The 16,070-nt window shown below is 37.9% G+C and overlaps 1 protein-coding gene across 1 annotated transcript; it reads right to left on the bottom strand.

The window, feature by feature from the left end:
- Window positions 1–4,684: 4,684 nt before the first annotated feature.
- Window positions 4,685–14,880, bottom strand: LOC121487788 (complement factor H-related protein 2-like). Its single transcript, XM_041749802.1, has 3 exons — window positions 14,817–14,880; window positions 5,322–5,504; window positions 4,685–4,881 (listed from the first exon to the last, which is right to left on the bottom strand). Exons 1-3 carry the CDS (start codon window positions 14,878–14,880, stop codon window positions 4,685–4,687), a joined length of 444 nt encoding a protein of 147 aa, XP_041605736.1.
- Window positions 14,881–16,070: the final 1,190 nt, after the last annotated feature.

Below are 16,070 nucleotides of genomic sequence, written 5' to 3'. Positions count from 1 at the left end.
TTGGGCTTCCTGTTCAGCCGGGAGCCTGCTTCTCCCTCTCCCTCCCACTCTGCCTGCAGGTAAGAGTTTCTGGGGATGAGGAGAGAGTGCTGGGTCTGCACAAGGCCACACTTCTCTGATCTAAAATAGCTCTCTGAAGGCCATAGGCCAATTAGCTCCCGCCTGGTAAAGGCAACTCCCTGGATTGCAGTGGCAAGAGCTGTGCAGTCACCTGGTGAAGAGGATCATCCTGTCTGTCAACACCAGCACTGTCACACCTTAGCAACGTGCTCTAGCAGGAGACTGGCGCTCTTGCACTGACAGCAGGACATCAGCTCTGGGCTTAGCCCCGATCACAGGGCCAACTTATATAAACCTACATACAAGCCAAACTTAGACTCATTCCTTTCATCTCCCCTTGCCTGGAACAATAGTGTGATTAATCGAACATTGTTTTGGAGTATGTCATTCTTTAATGACTAATTGGAAGAAACTGTTCTGTATGCTGTAGGCTTACAAAATTCACACGGTGAACCAACACAAGGACATTGTTGGCAAAGACAAGTCACAGGGTGCCTGGCTGGCTCAGTCAGTGGAGCATGCAAGTCTTGACCTTGGGGCTATAGGTTTGAGCCCCATGTTAGGTGTAGAGATTACTTAAGAATTAAAAAATCTTAAATATTTAAAAAGACAAATTCAGTCCCTGAAAATGATATGTCTCCCTAAACAAAACAAAGCTCCTGGAAGCCTGTGGAGCTAAGGCCCATCTCCAACCAAATGTATTGCCTCAAAGGTGGAGGAAGCCACTCTCCCCTCAAAGTCGCTCTGAGGGAACCACTGAAATGGGTGATAATCAGTCCCCATATTTACTTACTATTTGCTGGGATCCCGGGCTGTTGGCAGCCATCAAGTTACCCACGTGTTTCTTATTGGAGTATACCTCAGCCAGCCTGCAGGACCCAGCTACAGAAGGCAATCCGGAGTCTTCCAGGTCTGCCTTCAGGGGGAATATGGGCATTTGCATAGGTTGGGGTTTGGAAATAGGCAGAGGCTTGGTACCCGCAGTGGGCCCCCTGCCACCTGGCCTCAGTTGATATTAACCTGTTCTAAGCCATTGATAACCTGACCTGGGCCTCCCATGAATGCACCGCCCACAACTTGTTGGCCAGTCTTTGGCTGAGGGGGTCCTTCGGGTCTGTGGAACTTAGGTTCTTTCCAACCACCTGCTTACCCACTAGGGTAGAGAGAGTCAACACCTGAAAATCTCTCTGAGGCTAAAGTTTTAAACTGGTGACTGTCAGGACCCATTTGGACTTGCTGCCTGATGGGGTCCAGACTTCTCCAGAAATGGAGGCACCCAGGTGTCGATTATTGGAGGATACCTTGGCCAGTCCTCCTGGTCCTGCACTGAAAGGCAGCCCAGACTCCTCCAGCTTTACCCTCAGGTGAATATGTGCCTTAGTGCAGATAGGATTTGGAATGAGTCTCATGCCACGGATTCCAACAATCTGCTCTTAAAACCTGACACCTAGCCCCCATGTTGACTTGCTGCTTGATTGGGTCCCAGGCTGCTGTTGGAACCAGAGCCTCCAGGTTTCTACTAAGGGAGGATATCCTGTCCTGCCAGGGCAGCCTCTATCTGGCAAAGCAATTGAAACACTCCAGCTCTGCCTTCAGGCAAATTAAAATTAAATTATTACTGAAATATAATTTGAAATCTGTTAAGTAAATAACAGCCTAAAAATTGATGAAATGAATCTGACCGAACTAAAAACAGACAAATCTACAATCAGAAGTAGAAACATCAATTTCCTCCTTAATAACTAGATAAAAATCTAGAAGAATGTGGGGGTTCTAAAAATAATTATTGAGGGACGCTTGGGTGGTTCAGTGGTTGAACATCTGCCTTTGGCTCAGGTTGTGATCCCAGGGTCCTGGGATGGAGTCTGGCATCAGGCTCCCCACAGGGACCCTGCTTCTCCCTCTGCCTAATACTAATGCAAATAAATGTGAAACTCTTAATTTGATAAGAGAGCCAGTCAGAGATAAGAATCCTTTCAAGTTACTTTTTTTTAAGGTTTTATTTATTCATTCATGAGAGACACAGATAGAGAGAGAGAGAGAGGCAGAGACACAGACAGAGGAGAAGCAGGCTCCATGCATGAAGCCTGATGTGGGACTCGAACCCCCATCCCCAGGATCACGCCCTGAGCTGAAGGCAGGCTCCAAACCGCTGAGCCACCAAGGGATCCCTTCAAGTTACTTTTAAGAAAGTACTTACACTTGAGTCAAGTATCCTGGGACAAAATAAACAGAAGACATTTTAACCTTCATCTGATAGCTTAACTGGTGATAGTAATGTTTGCATGACACTTGCAATATTGTTTTCATGGATATTGAAATATGAGAATATATAAGTAAAAAAGGGGAAAATGTGTTAAAACTTTTTTTCATCCTATACTATTAAACTTGAATTGGAAAATCCAATAGGTACTAATTAAATTTAAATTTTATTTCTTTTTCAAATTTCTGACAACCAAAAGACTCTGGAAATAAAGACGCTTCAACAGTATTGAACACTTCCATCCATCATGAATAGTACAACTTGGATTCTAAGCACCGTTGTCCAATAAAAAGAATCAGAACTTCTTGGGAAGATGTATGATTTGGGTGTTGGGCAAGGGAAGTATACAGTGAGCCTAGACTGTCATGCTGTGCTAAAAGGAGGAGAAATACCCAAAGACTGATGGGGATATAACAAAGCAATCAGGTGCCAGTAACAAGACACTCACTAGCCAAATTTTGGATAATTGGAACTTCAAAGAATAATGACTATAATTGATTGTGACAAGTTGAGTAAATAAAAATTCACAAATCCAGATTGATACCATGTTTAAAAGATCTTTAAAGCAATCACAGAGGGTCACTGTTAACATCAGGTCCTTACTCCAAAAATTGGAAATAAAGGGAAAAAAAACTAAAGATTTACCAAATCTTTTCAGGTGAAATTTTAATTTAAGCAGAGTTGATAAATTCTCTTTTTTACACAAGAATGACAATAAGTGCAAATAAAAGATATGATTGGTCTTAAAAATCACTATTTTGCAGCCAACGATGAAATAATTGATTATACACAAGTATCATAAATAGATTCCACAAACATTAGGTGAAAGGCTTTGGAGAATAGTATGTACAGATGTGTTAACATTAACAGCAAAGACAACTTGCCAATTTAATAGGGTTCCTTTATATGTGAGACTCCTGGATTTCACCAGTGATTCACACTTAGATAAATTGACTCCATTGGTGATAGCCATGTTTCTCATTCTAAGAATGCCACTTGATTTGATACAATGCAAACTTACAAGATATCACCTTAAAATATTTTTATCTTAATTATGTATACCTTTATTTTCATCTTAAAGTTGTTGTGTTCTTATAGAAATTTAAAGGGTTTATAGCCGGGATGCCTAGGTGGCTCAGTAGTTGAACATCTGCCTTCAGCTCAGGGCATGTTCCTGGGGTCCCCGGATCAAGTTCCGCATCGGGCTCCTCGCATGGAGCCTGCTTCTCCCTCTGCCTGTCTCTACCTCTCTCTGTGTCTCATGAATAAATAAATAAAATCTTGAAAAAATAAAGTGTTTATAGCCAACTGATTCTAATTATGTTGTTTGAAATGTATGAACATAAAAATCATATTTCAGACTCTTGTGGTTGAATGTTTCCAAAGCCCTCTATACCAGCAAAATCATGAAACTGTTTTTAGATCTGAATATAAACACCAAAGAAGTCTTCATAGTTCTCAATATCTTAATTTTTAAATGACATATCTGATGGTTCAAAGGTAATATATACTAAATATAGAAAAATTAGAGGACACAGGTAAGAATAAAGGAATTAAACAGCCACTCTCCTCTCTATTATCTCTGAATTCAGTTATAGTCACTATAAAATTATTGTACTTTTACAATACAATAAGCCTTTTTACTATAAGCATTCAGTGTTCAAAGCATAATGTGTGTGTGTGTCTATACTTGATATTGGACTTCTGAAATAATTTTTAATGTCATAATGGCTATACACCTAATTGCATTTGAATTCCTCTTTATGATTTGTTTGAATTATTAAGTTTGCTAGAGAGACATAGGAGATCATGCACGTTATCATTTTTTTATAGATAGATGATAGATAGATGATAGATAGATAGATAGATAGATAGATAGATAGATAAGCAAAAGTAAATGATAACTTCTTACATCTTATAACCAACATAGGTATGACACAGGTCTCTATGAGTTTGTGAAGTGATATGATTTTGAAGATGGAGGCAAGCATTTTTTCCCCATCTCCTCTGAAATGAAGAGCCTCAGGAAGCCTCAGGTGTTATGGAGAAACCTTTGAGAAAGTTAGGAGAAGGATAAATAGAAGCAGGGACTGAAGTGATCACAACTAATTTCCTGCCACAGATATTTTATAAATAGTACACATAGCATTTTGGTTCACCAAGTTTTAATGTGGTGCTTTTCCGGAGTGATTCATTTGTCTCTCAGATTATATCATCCAAATAATATTTAACATAAATTCTGACTTATGAATAAAATGAATTAAAAAGTTGAAAAAATAACTGAGAAGAATTGGATTCATAATGAAAACTTTGGAATGAATGTACATATTTTAATTTTAGGACTGCATTTTAACCATTGCATCATATACTAATGGGATATGTCAGTTCCCCTTCCTGAGAGGTTACTCGAAATGTATGCGATGGTGTCTTTCTACAATATCCATGTTTACATATAAATTCAATAGTATCCCCGGTTTTAGAATAAAATTTTTTCTCATGGATCCATCGTAAATGTATGTTATGTTTTTCCATGATTTCTTCTGATATCACACATCCCTCTGAAAGTACAAAAATGAACATAAAACATTAAATAGCATACAAATATTTTCCACAGAATTTCAGACTTTAAAGTAAAATATTCTATACTGGGCTAGCACCTCATTCTCAAAACCTTTTCCAAACCAACTCACTGAAAATCCACGTAGATTTAAATCATTTTAAACAAAAAAGGATGTAAAAATAAGGTACTGTGCTTAATGTGTAATTGTTAAATATTATAATCAGCTATCATATGAAGAGCTTCTATTAAAGGATCTTTTGTTGCTGTTATAGCTTAAACAAGGATTTTTCCAACTTTATTTCCTCATATATTAATATTTGGAAGTCAAGTATTCAACAGAACAGTTGTTTGTTAATCCATGAAAATTCTATACATAGCAAAACATCATATTCATTATACTGATCTTCCCAAGATCTATGAGAATATTAAAATATTTACCTAAGCATTTCAGTGGTTCTGACCACTGTCCATTACTGCATATTATATTTCTGTTTCCCCAAAGTACATACAAGGCCTGGCATTGGCACTCGACTGATGATCCTGGAGCATATACTGATAATGGGAATGAGGTAATGTCTCCATTGGCAATCAGCAGAGGGGGCCCACATTTTCTGTTAGGGTCTAAAAAAACATTATTTGATTCATGAAAAGATCAAAGAAAAACACAGTTTAAAATAAAGCAATAAAAATATAGCAGAGTATTTAGTATCAAGACTTGTGATTTCTGCTGACATAAAGGATTCCCTGAAGAAACTTTAATCACTAAAATGAGAGTTACATTTTTAAGCCCTTCCTTTCACCCCATGTGAAAGCATACATAACGCATCAACAAATACATCTGCTTTACATTATTTTGATATTAAAAAGTGCTTTACTTAGAGAATAAATGCTGAACAGATTGAAAGCTTAGACAGCACCAAAAAGAATTATAGACCAATATCCCTGATGAATTCAGATGCAAAAATTCTCAACAAGATACTAGCCAATAGGATCTAACAGTACATTAAGAAGATTATTCCCCATGACCAAGTGGGATTTATCCCCAGGATGCCAGAGTGGTTCAACACATGTAAAACAATCAATGTGATAGATCACATCAACAAGACAAAAAACAAGAACCATATGATCCTCTCAACAGATGCAGAGAAAGCATTGGACAAAATACAGCATCCACTCCTGATCAAAACTCTTCAAATTGTAGGGCTAGAGGGAACATTCCTCAGTATCTTAAAAGATATATATGAAAATCCCACAGTGAATATCATTCTCAACGGGGAAAAACTGAGAGACTTTCCCCAAAGATCAGGAACAGGACAAGGATGTCCATTCTTACCACTGTTATTCAACATACTACTAGAAGTTCTAGCCTTAGCAATCAGACAACAAAAAGAAATAAAAGGCATTCAAATTGGCAAAGAAGAAGCCAAACTCTCCCTCTTTGCAGACGACATGATACTGTACATAGAAAACCCAAAAGACTCCACTCCAAGACTGCTAGAGCTCATACAGCATTCAACAATGTGGCAGGATATAAAATCAATGCCCAGAAATCAGTGACATTTCTATACACTAACAATGAGACTGAAGAAAGAGAAATTAAGGAGTCAATCCCATTCACAATTGTACCCAACAGCATAAGATACCTAGGAATAAACCTAACCAAAGAGGTAAAGGATCTATACCTTAAAAACTACAGAACACTTCTGTAAGAAATTGAGGAAGACAGAAAGATACAGAAAAACATTCCATGTTCATGGGTTGGAAGAATTAATATTGTGACAATGTGTATGCTACCCAGGGCAATTTACATGTTCAGTGTAATCACTATCAAAATACCATGCACTTTCTTCACAGAGTTTGAACAAATAATCTTAAAATTTGTATGGAATCATAAAAGACCCCAAATAGCCAGGGGAGTGTTGAAAAAGAAAACCGATGCCGGGGGCATCACAGTGCTGTATTACAGCTGTGATTTCAAGCTGTATTACAAAGCTGTGATCATCAAGACAATATGGTACTGGCACAAAAACAGGCACATAGACCAATGGAACAGAATAGAGAACCCAGAAATGGGCCCTCAACTCTATGGCTGACTAATATTTGACAAAGCAGGAAAGACTATCCACTGGGAAAAGGACAGTCTCTTCAATAAATGGTGCTGGGAAAATTGGACAGCCACGTGCAGAAGAATGAAACTAGACCATTCTCTTACACCATACACAACGATAAACTCAAAATGGATGAAAGATCTAAATGTGAGACAAGAATCCATCAAAATCCTAGAGGAGAACACAGGCAGCACCCATTTTGAACTTGGCCACAGGAAATTCTTGCAAGATACATCTATGAAGGCAAGGAAAACAAAAGCAAAAATGAACTACTGGGGCTTAATCAGGATAAAAGGCTCTGCACAGCAAAAGAAACAGTCAACAAAACTAAAGGACAACCTACAGAATGGGAGAAGGTATTTGCAAATGACATATCAGATAAAGGGCTAGTATCCAAGATCTATAAAGAACTTATTAAACCCAACAGCAAAGAAACAAACAATCCAATCATGAAATGGGCAAAAGACATGAACAGAAATTTCAACAAAGAAGACATAGACATGGCCAACAAGCACATGAGAAAATGCTCCGCATCACTTGCCATCAGGGAAATACAAATCAAAACCACAATTGAGATAGACCTCACACAAGTGAGAATGGGGAAAATTAACAAGACAGAAAACAACAAATGTTGGAGAGGATATGGAGGGAACCCTCTTGCACTGTTGGTGGGAATGTGAACTTGTACAGCCACTCTGAAAACCTCCAGAGTGTGGAGGTTCCTTAAAGAGTTAAATAAAGAGCTACCCTACAACCCAGCACAATTGCACTGCTGGGAATTTACCCAAACGATACAGATCCAGTGAAATGCCGGGACACCTGCACCCCAATGTTTATAGCAGCAATGTCCAGGATAGCCAAACTGTGATAGGAGCCATGATGTCCTTCAACAGATGAAGAGATAAAGAAGAAGTGGTATACAATGGAATATTACTCAGCCATAGAAAGGACGAATATCCACCATTTGCTTCAATGTGGATGGAACTGGAGTGTATCATTCTGAGTAAAGTAAGTCAATTGGAGAAGGACAATCATCATATAGTTTTACTCATACAGAGAATATAAGAAATAGTGAAAGGGATTATAAGGGAAAGGAGGGGAACTGAGTGGGAAAAATTAGAGAGGGAGACAAACCATGAGAGACTCCTAACTCCGGGAAATGAACAAAGGGTTCTGAAAGGGGACATGGGAGGGGGGTTGGGGTAACTTGGTGACAGGCACTGAGGAGGGCACTTGATGGGATGAGCACTAGGTGTTATACTATATGTTGGCATATTGAACTTCAATAAAAACTAAACAAAATTAAATTAAATTAAAATGCAGACCTCAAAAACAAAAGCCTAGAAATTTCCTTGTCTTTTTGTTTTTTGTTTTTTATTTATGATAGTCATACAGAGAGAGAGAGGCAGAGACATAGGCAGAGGGAGAAGCAGGCTCCATGCACCGGGAACCCGATGTGGGATTTGATCCCGGGTCTCCAGGATCGGGCCCTGGGCCAAAGGCAGGCGCCAAACTGCTGCTCCACCCAGGGATCCCCTCCTTGTTTTTTTTTTTTTTTTACATAACATATTGTAGTATCTATTGGATCTCTAGTCATTTTTTATTGATTTTCATTTTTTAATTTAATTTTATTTATTTATGATAGGCACACAGTGAGAGAGAGAGAGAGAGAGAGAGAGGCAGAGACATAGGCAGAGGGAGAAGCAGGCTCCATACACCGGGAGCCCAACGTGGGATTCGATCCCGGGTCTCCAGGATCGCGCCCTGGGCCAAAGGCAGGCGCTAAACTGCTGCGCCACCCAGGGATCCCCTTGATTTGCATTTTTATTACAAAATAAATATCCTCCCCCTTAATAAAATTCAAAGAATTACAAATTTGTATAATGTGAAAGGGAATAGATAGCTTTCTGTCTTGGACAAGATGAGGTAGAAACATTTCTGCTTATTCCTTCTGCTAAATATAACTAAAAATCCTGAATGTATTGTAAACACCAATATGAAAAGAGATTTCCCAGGCCTAGCAAGACAGAGACATTTCTTACAATACCTGAATTACTCCAGAGAGACCCCACAAAAGAAACCTAAAACCACACCTTTTTCCACGTTGATCAACAGAGGCCAGGTGAGGAACCTAGGCTCTACCCACACTCATAGGGAACAAGACCCTGTTCCCCCTTCCTGTGAATCAGTAGAGGCCAACTGGGAAGCCTGGGCTTGTACCCTGCATGGTAGTAATAAAAGCCTAACAAATAAAATATTTCAATAAAATGCAGAATTTTAAAACATAGTACTCAAAACATCAGCATATAATCAAAAATCATTCATCCTAGCAGGAACCAGGAAAATCTCAAAGGAGAGAGAAAATCAACAGAAGGCCACACTAAGATGGCATAGATATTGGAATTATTTGACAATGTTTTTTTTAAAATTCAATGGGAATTATAGAAACGAAAAATATAACAGATTTTTTTTAACCCACTGGATAGGCTTAGTAATAGATTGCAGATGCCAGAAGGATACATAAACTTGAATATAGAGCAATATAAATCACTCACTTTCAGACTCGACTGAAAACAAGCAAACAAAAAAATGGACAGAGCTTCAGGGACCTGTGGGAAGATAACAAAAAGGAGACACTCAAGAAAAGAAAGAGGAAAGGATTAGAGATGAAAAAAATATTTCAAAAAATAATGGCCAAAAATTTCCCAAACTGGTCATAAAACATAAATGCATATACTAAAAAAGCTGGGAAATCTCCAAGCAGGTTAAACCCAAAGAAAGTCATGCATCATAATCAAACTGCTGAAAACTATTAAGAAAAGGAAAAAATATCAGACTAGATAGAAATTATGCAAACCAATGGAAGAGAAAGAACTCAAATATCTGTGGCATGCTCATTTGTAACCATGGAGTCAGAAAGAACTGTCAACCCTGAATTCTATATGCAATGACACTACCCTGTTGGATTTAAGGGAGAACTGAAGACTTTCTGAGACAAACAAAAACAGAGAATTTGCTCCAGCAGATCTGTCCTTAAAGAATTTCTCAAGGAATTCTCTAAATAGAAAGGAAAAGGTAACAGAAGAATTAATACTTTGGGAAGGACAAAAAAAATGAAATAAAAATAGGGGTAATATAACAGACTCTCTTTTTCCTGTTTAGTAGGTTAGATTATTTTTGATGTTTGTACAAAATTACATAATTTGAAATGATTTGATATTGGAGCAAAACTACATCACATGCTAATGTATGTAGAGGAAATACTTGAGAACTTTATATTAAAAATGTGGGGAGACTCAGTGGACCTAAACAGAATCAAAGTTCCCACAGTTCACTTGATGTGGTAAAATGTCACTCCCCCCTATAGGGGAGTGATAAGCTATATATGTGCATCTTCATACATACAGCAACATTAACAAAACTATACAAAGAGATACACTCAAAAACAATATAGATATATCAAATAAAATGATTTTAAAATGTTTCAAAAATCCACCGGGAAGGCAAGAAAACAGGAATGAGAAACAGAAGAAACACACACAAAACAAATAATAAAATGACTGACACAGCCCCTAATCTATCAATAATTAAGTGTAAATGGTTTATATACTTCAGTTAAAAAATTGAAAATGGGGACATCTGGGTGGCTCAGCGGTTGAGCATCTGCCTTCAACTCCCGCAGTGACCCCCCGGCTGGTGATCAAGTCCCACATCGGGCTCCCTGCAGGGAGCCTGCTTCTCCCTCTGCCTATGCCTCTGTGTGTGTGTGTGTGTGTGTGTGTGTGTGTGTCTTTTTTTTTGTATATTATTTATTGGAGTTCGATTTGCCAACATATAGCATAACACCCAGTGCTCATCCCATCAAGTGCCCCCATCAGTGCCTGTCACCCAGTCACCCCATCCACCTACCCACCTCCCTTTCCACTACCCCTTGTTCATTTCCCAGAGTTAGGAGTCTCTCATGTTCAGTCACCCTCACTGATATTTCCCACTCATTTTCTCTCCTTTCCCCTTTATTCCCTTTCACTATTTTTTATATTCCCTGACTGAATGAGACCATATAATGTTTGTCCTCCGATTGACTTACTTCACTCAGCATAATACCCTCCAGTTCCATCCACGTTGAAGCAAATGGTGGGTATTTCTCTGTGTGTCTCTCATGAATAAATAAATAAAATTTTTTAAAAATATAAAATAAATTAAAAATAAATAAAAGTTGAAAATGGCAGGATGACATATAAACAAGATCCAACTGTATGGCGTCTAAAAGAAACTCGCTTCAAACGTGAAAACATAGGTGAGCTCAAAGTAAACGATTGGAAAATATATATATGCCAGGCAAAAGTTGATATGAAATACTACAAGCGGCTAATATAATATCACCTTTGTTGGCTCCCTTTATTTCCTGAACTGTAAATACTAGAAGGTTCGATGACCAAATTCTCAGACTTTTTTTTTTTTCTGTATACACTAATCCCTGGAATAAACTCAGCTAGTAAATTACCTTAAAATATAATCCACATGCTAAAGAAGCCCAAATTTATATCACATTCTATGATCACACCCCAGCTGCCTATTTCATGTCTCAATATGGAATTTCATAGGGCTGTCAGGTGCACTTAAGGTAGCTTTAATACATTTATTCCTCAGGAAATAACTTAATGTCTTAATGCTTTTTTAAAAAAAGATTTTATTTATTTAACAGAGAGAGCACGCACAAGCAGAAGGAGCAGCAGGCAGAGGGATAGGAAGAAGCAGGTTCCCTGCTGAGCAAAGAGACCTACACAGGGCTGGATCCAAGGCCCTGCTATCATGACCTGATGATTAGGCAGCTGCTTAACCAACTGCGCCACCTAGGCTTCCCTGAGTGTCTTAAGATAGGGAATTGTCCATGATTCCAACTGTTCTTTTAATCTGGCCAAATACCTCATGAAACAAATATACTACATTACTTAGTTCAATCTGAAAAAATTAATTTTAATCACCATGATTTTATTTGTATTTTTAAAATATTCCATAAGAGAGAAATGGCAGCTGATGGTGACAGTGGTTCAGAGAAGACTGAGGACCAGAAGGGGAATGTGACCTCCCCAAAGTCACAGCATAAATGGTAGAGCTGGAAGAGAACTGAAGTCTGTAACTGAAGAGAACAGAGGTCTTTCTGTTAAAGTCTTGGGAAACAGACAATTTTTGCAAATTATCTTGTGGGAAAAATGCCTAAAGTCAAAAGAAGCTGGAAAGCTTCCCCAGATGGTTGATGGTTGACGGAGTCAACACTGGATGAATTATATCAAAAGATGAAGGAAGCTGAAACAGAATGGCATGAGGGAAAAAGGAAAGTAGAATCTCTGTGGCCTATCTTCAAGATCCACCACCAGAAAACCCACTATATTTTTGAGGCACAGGTGACACACTGAACTTGCAATTGGCTTCTGAAAGGGGTGGGGCGGTCTTGTTTAGGACTGAGTATTTTATCTGTGAGATCTTCTAGATAGTGTTAGGACTGAGTTCAACTGTAGGACACTCTGCTGGTGTCAGATAATTGCTTGGTGGTGTGGAAAAAACAACATCATAATAGGAAGGATCCTCATACCAATTGAATAACACATTTCAGTCAGGATTACAAATAGACATCCTCAGTGGACGTAAGATAAAATCCATATATGATAACTGAAAATTTTCAGTTTTACAATTTGGTTTTGCACAATTAAAATAAAGCTAGCTTTCTCCTCTCTGTTTCATTTCTATATACTACCCATTCCTGACAACTGATCTTGTCTAAGCAATCAAAGTGTACCACCTTTTTTTTTTTTTTAAATTAACTTTTATTGGTGTTTAATTTACCAACATACAGAAAAACACCCAGTGCTCATCCCGTCAAGTGTCCACCTCAGTGCCCGTCACCCATTCCCCTCCAACACCCGCCCTCCTCCCCTTCCACCACCCCTAGTTCGTTTCCCCGAGTTAGGAGTCTTTATGTTCTGTCTCCCTTCCTGATATTTCCCAACATTTCTTTTCCCTTCCTTTATATTCCCTTTCACTATTATTCATATTCCCCAAATGAATGAGAACATACACTGTTTGTCCTTCTCCGATTGACTTATTTCACTCAGCATAATACCCTCCAGTTCCATCCACGTTGAAGCAAATGGTGGGTATTTGTCGTTTCTAATTGCTGAGTAATATTCCATTGTATACATAAACCACATCTTCTTTATCCATTCATCTTTCGATGGACACCGAGGCTCCTTCCACAGTTTGGCTATTGTGGCCATTGCTGATAGAAACATCGGGGTGCAGGTGTCCCGACGTTTCATTGCATCTGTACCACCTTTTTAAAAAAAGATATTATTTTTTTTATTTGAGATAGAGAGAGCATGAGCAGGATGTGGAGAGAGGGAGAGGGAGAAGCAGACTCCCCACTGAGCAGGAACACTGCTAAAGGGCTTGATCCCAGGACCCCAGGATGATGATCTGAGCCAAAGGCAGATGCTTAACCAAGTGAGCCACCCAGGTGCCCCAAGCTCTGCCACCTTTTTAAAGTATTATGATAGAACCATATTTGATAGAACCATTAGATAGGTGATAGACGATGATGATAGATAGATAGATAGATAGATAGATAGATAGATAGATAGATGATAGATAGATAATAGATAGATATTATATGATTGATATATGATACAACCATTCACAGAAATTTTAACTTGCTTTTTTTAATATATTGTTATATGAAATTATTAGGATTTCATACAAAATATCATGTATATCTGAGAAGCTGCACAGGATGTAATATCAAGACTTGTATGATTCTGAAGAAAGAAATAATTCATTGGTGAAATTCTAATCACATAAAGTAAGAATTGCAATATTTTGTGGCCCTTCCATTCATGCACTAGAAATATATATTTCTGCTTTCCCACATTCCAGTATAAAAATGATTTTCACAGTGACCGATGATGGGCATTGCATAGTTAGCCATCATATAAAGTTCCTGTACTCTTATACAACCTACTACAATGTCTCTTGGGACACTAATAATTTAATTTTTTCATTGTTTTTAAAAATCAACTCCTTGCAAAAATTAAAGAAACAGATTGATGGAAGGTAAAAAGAGTATATTAACTTCCTATTTCAGAAAGATGGAATAGAAGCATTTATTCATATTCCTTCTGCTAAGTATAACACAAAAGTCTGACATATTATATAAAACAAACATAAAGAAACTCAGACAATGCAGAGAAGTCAAATTTGCTGGGGATATAGAAACAGAGCAACAGAGCTGTGAATTGCTTGAGCTTCTCTTTGCTTCTTGCACATCCCAGACCTATGATGAAGGAAACTTTCAACCTAGAATCATGAAATTTACACCAAAAAAAGCCCCCAGTAGAATCTGCTCTCTTTCTAAGCAAAATACAAGAAAAACAGCCTACAAAGACAAACACTTTTTTTAAAAAAATAATACCTAACATATCCTTAAAAAAAAAAAAAACATGATAGAAACACTTCAGAATGCCTATCCATCAGCAAAGGCCAGGGACACCTGAGTGGCTCAGCAGTTGAGTGTCTGCCTTCAGCTCAGGGCTTGATCCCGGGATCTGGAATTTAGTTCCACATTGGCTTCCTTGCAGAGAACCTTCTTCTCCTGCCTATGTCTCTACGAATCTCTCCCTGTGTCTCTCATGAATAAAGAAATAAAAATCTTTTTTAAAAAAAAATCAGCAAAAGCCAAATGGGTAACTTAGATTTCCAACCTGCCTTACCAAATGCAGGTACTCCTTGCCCTTCCCATGATGTCAGCAAAGGCTGACTGCTTATGCTATACTTATATCCACAGTTGCAGCAACAAGTACCTCTCCTCCCATGGTATCAGTGGAAGCCAAGTGCATAGTTGGAAATGCACCTTGCTTGGTAATAAGGTGGTGTCAATCCCGTCTAGGGAGGTGTCAGCAAAGACAAGGGATAGGCCTTCTACTCCTGCCCAGCACTAATAATTCATTGGCTCCTTTACCTGCAAGAGTTGTGTCAGTGGAGACTTGATAAAATAGAAGGTTTACATAAAACTCCTATTCTCATTACATTATACCCCAGTGGTCCAGGATACAATTGGGAATTATTCATCGGATCACGGTTCTTTTCTCAAAAGAGAAAAGAAAATGAACAGATGCTAACTCTGAGATCACTCAGATTGTGAAATTCTCCTTGACATGGAATTTAAAGAACCTAAAAAGAATTATAAATTGAAAAATATAGATAAAAAAGATAACATTTTAAAAAACCCTCATTGGGAAGAGCTCAGTAATAAATTGGAGATGATGAAAGAATGAATCACTGATATTGAAGATAGATGAATGGAAATGACCTAATCTAAAAATAGAATGAAAACACACAAAATTAACAGACTGCAGGGACTTGTGGGGAAATAATGTGATTGGCATTCTATAAAGGGGGAAAGGTATAGAGCTAAAAAAAAAAATACTTAAAGAAATGTGGTCAGGAATTTCCCCCAAATGCATGTAACATATAAATATACATATTCAGAAAACTGTGCAAGCTCCAAACAAGATAAATCCATATCAAGACACATCATTATCATCAAATTGCTGAAGATTAAAGAGAAAGAAAAAAGATCCTAAACATAGTTAGAGAAATATAATGCAGAACCAATAGGCAAACAATGATTCAAATGGGAGATTACTCATCCAAAAATAAAGAAGCCAGGATAAGTGGCACAATATTTTTAAAAGTGGTAGAACAAAAGAACTACTAACCTCAAATTCAAGAATAAAAGAAAATATAACAAAGAGAGAATTAGTGGATTTGAAGGTAGGTCAAAAGAGCAATAAGAAAAAAGAATGAAGAAAAATGAGAACTAAATGAAGAAAAATGAACTACTATTCAAATTAATAGGTGAGACCTTCCCAAATTTGATAAAATATATTATCCACAAATCCAAGAGTCTCAACAAACTTCAAGGAGAATAAACTCAGACTCACATTAGAATCAAAGTATCAAATCCAAAGATAAAGAGGTAATCTTGAAAGCAGCGAAAGAGAAGGAGTGCATTGCCTATGAGTGG

This window comes from Vulpes lagopus, chromosome 1 (genome assembly GCF_018345385.1).
Source record: "Vulpes lagopus strain Blue_001 chromosome 1, ASM1834538v1, whole genome shotgun sequence".
NCBI classification, from domain to species: domain Eukaryota; kingdom Metazoa; phylum Chordata; class Mammalia; order Carnivora; family Canidae; genus Vulpes; species Vulpes lagopus.
Note: the sequence above shows the minus strand (reverse complement) of the source record. Positions and strands in the feature narration are given on the sequence as shown.